General features: G+C 42.5%; 1 protein-coding gene across 1 annotated transcript; it reads right to left on the bottom strand.

The window, feature by feature from the left end:
• Window positions 1-349: 349 nt before the first annotated feature.
• LOC149564340 (laccase-17-like) lies at window positions 350-3152 on the bottom strand. Its single transcript, XM_089827402.1, has 6 exons — window positions 2982-3152; window positions 2692-2843; window positions 2339-2583; window positions 2112-2240; window positions 993-1961; window positions 350-862 (listed from the first exon to the last, which is right to left on the bottom strand). Exons 1-6 carry the CDS (start codon window positions 3099-3101, stop codon window positions 732-734), a joined length of 1746 nt encoding a protein of 581 aa, XP_089683528.1. The 5' UTR covers window positions 3102-3152; the 3' UTR covers window positions 350-731.
• Between the last annotated feature and the right edge of the window lie 210 nt (window positions 3153-3362).

Genomic DNA, 3362 nt, shown 5'->3' with positions numbered 1-3362 from the left:
AGATTGTAGAAATTTACTAGCTCTTAGAAAGAACCATATTAGTAGGAATTTGCTTCATTGATTACATATATTGTATCAATATTAACACTATTAATTTATCATATATTTTTAAAATATTAAATATCATAGTACATTGTATTTTTCTTTTAGACATTTTTTGAAGCATTCACTTTATTAATATATTAATTTTATCATTACAATATCAACGAACATTTCTATCAAACACTAATCTCACTAATCTATACAGATATACTCACTAGAATGTTTGTTGCAAATATTGATGCATTTTATCATATTATTTCCAATTGTTCAATTTGTCTATAACAATGGAATATTTCATTGGTAAAAATTGGAAAATTGGAAAGTAAGTTTCATATAATGTATAGGTATTAGACAATTACAAATTGATTACAAAAGAATGGTTAAAAATGGAAAGGGAAGGTTCTTGATAGTCTATCATACCAGCCATAATATGGGACTGCCCATACTCCTTGGAAGAGGCACCTAATTGTGATACAAACATAGGTGTACTTTCACTACCCAAAATAAAATTGGACCTTTTACCCCTCGAACAAGTTCTCCACCATGAATTTGCTTCATTGAATTACAAACCCAAAAAAACCTTGTTTGCCTTAATTTAGATCACTCCAAATTTTCAGATTCACTTGCAAGCCGAGATAGAAGAAGGGGACAATAAATAGCAGTAGCGCAGAGGATGATGAGGAGATGGATCAGCAGGAGGGAAGATCTTTGGGAGGCGGCGGAAGAGACTGAGATTTCCCATTTCCATTGAGAACAATCCACGCCATCTTCAGTCCCCAGCTCGTGTGTACCTCCAAATGGCAGTGCATGAACCACACCCCTGCATCATCATCTCTCCCATCAAATATATCATCACCCATATCTATCTTATACACTTCAAAATAAAACAATCATCATAAATAATGTATCATTAAGCTCTCCATTCATTCGATCACAATATACGTACGTACCTGGATTATCAGCTTTGAATCGAAGAGCCACCCATCCTCCGCTGGGCACGCCCACCGTATTTCTCTCGGGAGGATCCACAAGATTGAACTTTGACTGATCGGAAGAGGCATTGTAGTTACCCACGCCCTGCCCCACGATGAAGAAGTTGAAGCCGTGGAGATGGAGCGGGTGGCTCTCGGGACCCACGATGCTCGTGTCCTGCAAAACCAGCTCTACTCTTGTGTTGAACGGAATCGTCTTCACCCGAGTGTCGCTCACCGGGCTCGTGTTGTTCGGAGGAGTGCCCGTGTAATTGAATACGAACGGCGGATTGTCAGGGAAAGACCGGTTGTAGACTCCCTTGGAGTGACCGAAGAAGTGGGCTTGCAGAAGAGCCGTCGTGGGCATCACAAACGAGATGTTGTTAATGGAGGCCGCGAACATTGTGTTGTTGGGACCCTGGCATGTCTGGCCTGTCATACTTGTATTTGTAGTACTCGAGCAAGGGTTTAGTCCGAGCCCAATTGTGAACAGGAATCGTTTGTCCACGGTTTGAGGAACCGGTGGAGGAGTCAAGCTTCTCATCTTCCTGCTGTAGTTGGTGGCGAAAGAGGTGTCATTCAGGGCCGGAAGGACGGGTTTTATCAGCGGGAACTTACCAGCTGTACTGGAGTTGGGGAAAGCCGCGTATTCTAAAATGCCGGCGACCGTGGAGTTGTCAAAAGTGCCGCCGCCGGTGACGTAAGGGCGAGCGAACATGAGGAATCTGGCTGCGGGTGGCTGTGATTTGGCAGTTAAGAGCACGTTGGTGGTCTGGCCAGGTGAAATGAGAATGGTGTTGCTTTGGAACGGTTTCACGTATACGGCGTCTGTTTCTACCACGGTCATCGTGTGGTTGGCGATTGCAAAGAAGAGTTCGTCGTTCAGAGCAGCGTTGATTATGCGCAGAAGGTATGTTTTTCCTGGGATGGCTTTCAGCTTGAATGTATCTGCATTGCAATAATATTGACACATGGGAAATTATCAATTCATAGATTCCAATATCCATATTCGATTTTCATGACATATGACCAATAGTAGTTGTATAAAATCAATATATTACTTGATAGTGATAATGAGGAGATGGTTGAGTAGTTTACCTTTAGCAGAGCAGTTGTAGAGGGGTCCAGGCAGGCCGTTTATGGTATAGGCGTCCGATACGTTAGGTCCTCCCCCATTTTGCATGGCCTGGTTGATGACACTCTCCGTGTCCGCATTCCACCACTCTCCTGCACATACCAACATTGTTTCTAATTTTTTCATTTCTAAGTTCCTGTGTATATGTATATACATGAGGCAATGATAGAGAAAATCCTGAATGAGTTACCGAAAACAATGGGAACTTCATGGTCTGGCTTTGGGAACGGGTAAGAGGTGTTCTTTTTGGGATAGATAATGATTGGTCCATACAAACTGGCGCGCAGCCATGAAATGTGGGCATGCCACCAGAGTGTTCCTCTCTGCCCCGTGATTGTGAATTTGTATTTGTAACTCTGCCCTTTCTGAATCGGGCACTGCGTTATGTACGCCGGACCGTCTGCCCACGCAGATCTCAGCTGCCGGATTCCATGCCTGAAAAGGAAAAAGTTATAAATTCAACTCCTTGCAAAAATATCATATATGCAATGCGAATATTTGCAAAAGAATGAATTCTATTTGCAGGCAACCTCTTGAACGTACCAATGAATCGTGACGTTGTTGGTAATGTGATTTGTTAATGTGACAATCACACGATCACCTTCACGGGCAACTACGGCAGGCCCAGGGAACTGGCCATTTACAGTGATCAAGCTCTTTGTATGGCAAAGACGAGTCGCGTTCTTCAGTTGTATCTGCAAAAATAAAACATTAAAAATATACATAAATATGTTAAGTACCCAAACATTCAAAGCAATCAGGATACAGTTGATTACAAGTACTGCGACAATCTAATTGTATGAAGAAAATCATTGCAATGATGAACAACCCACATCGAATTTGTAGTGCCGAATGAGCCGCGAGTGTTTCCCAGAAGCAGAATGTGTCAGAAAAAGTACGAGTGCAAAAACTGACAAAAGTAGGGCACTGAACGTCTTCATAGTGGCCGCCATTGCTCTTTCCTCTGAGGTCTGCAGAGAGTGAGAGAGAAAGAGGAACTGATGAGGCTGAAGTAGAGAGAGAACATGTACGCGATACTTATCATCATCATCATCGACTTCTGTCACCAGATCTGTTGCGCGGTCGTTGTGCAGTTTGGTCGTTCGGTAGGCAAAACAAATATATTACTGTTCCATTAAACGCAATTCCTATTTGCCGTTCTTGTACTTCACTGTAGCGTTGCCGACTTTGAACTTCCGAAGAAATGGAAGGAG

This window comes from Cupressus sempervirens, chromosome 4 (assembly GCF_028749045.1).
Source record: "Cupressus sempervirens isolate cs-2001-9-10 chromosome 4, ASM2874904v1, whole genome shotgun sequence".
In the NCBI taxonomy this organism is placed as follows: domain Eukaryota; kingdom Viridiplantae; phylum Streptophyta; class Pinopsida; order Cupressales; family Cupressaceae; genus Cupressus; species Cupressus sempervirens.
This window is presented reverse-complemented; position numbering and strand designations above follow the sequence as displayed.

Coding starts and splice junctions, on each gene's coding strand:
- LOC149564340 (XM_089827402.1), bottom strand. CDS start 3,101: ATGGCGGCCACTATGAAGACGTTCAGTGCCCTACTTTTGTCAGTTTTT. Junction 2,844..2,981: donor TTCGGCACTACAAATTCGAT/GTGGGTTGTTCA, acceptor TTATTTTTGCAG/ATACAACTGAAGAACGCGAC. Junction 1,962..2,111: donor CTACAACTGCTCTGCTAAAG/GTAAACTACTCA, acceptor ATTGCAATGCAG/ATACATTCAAGCTGAAAGCC.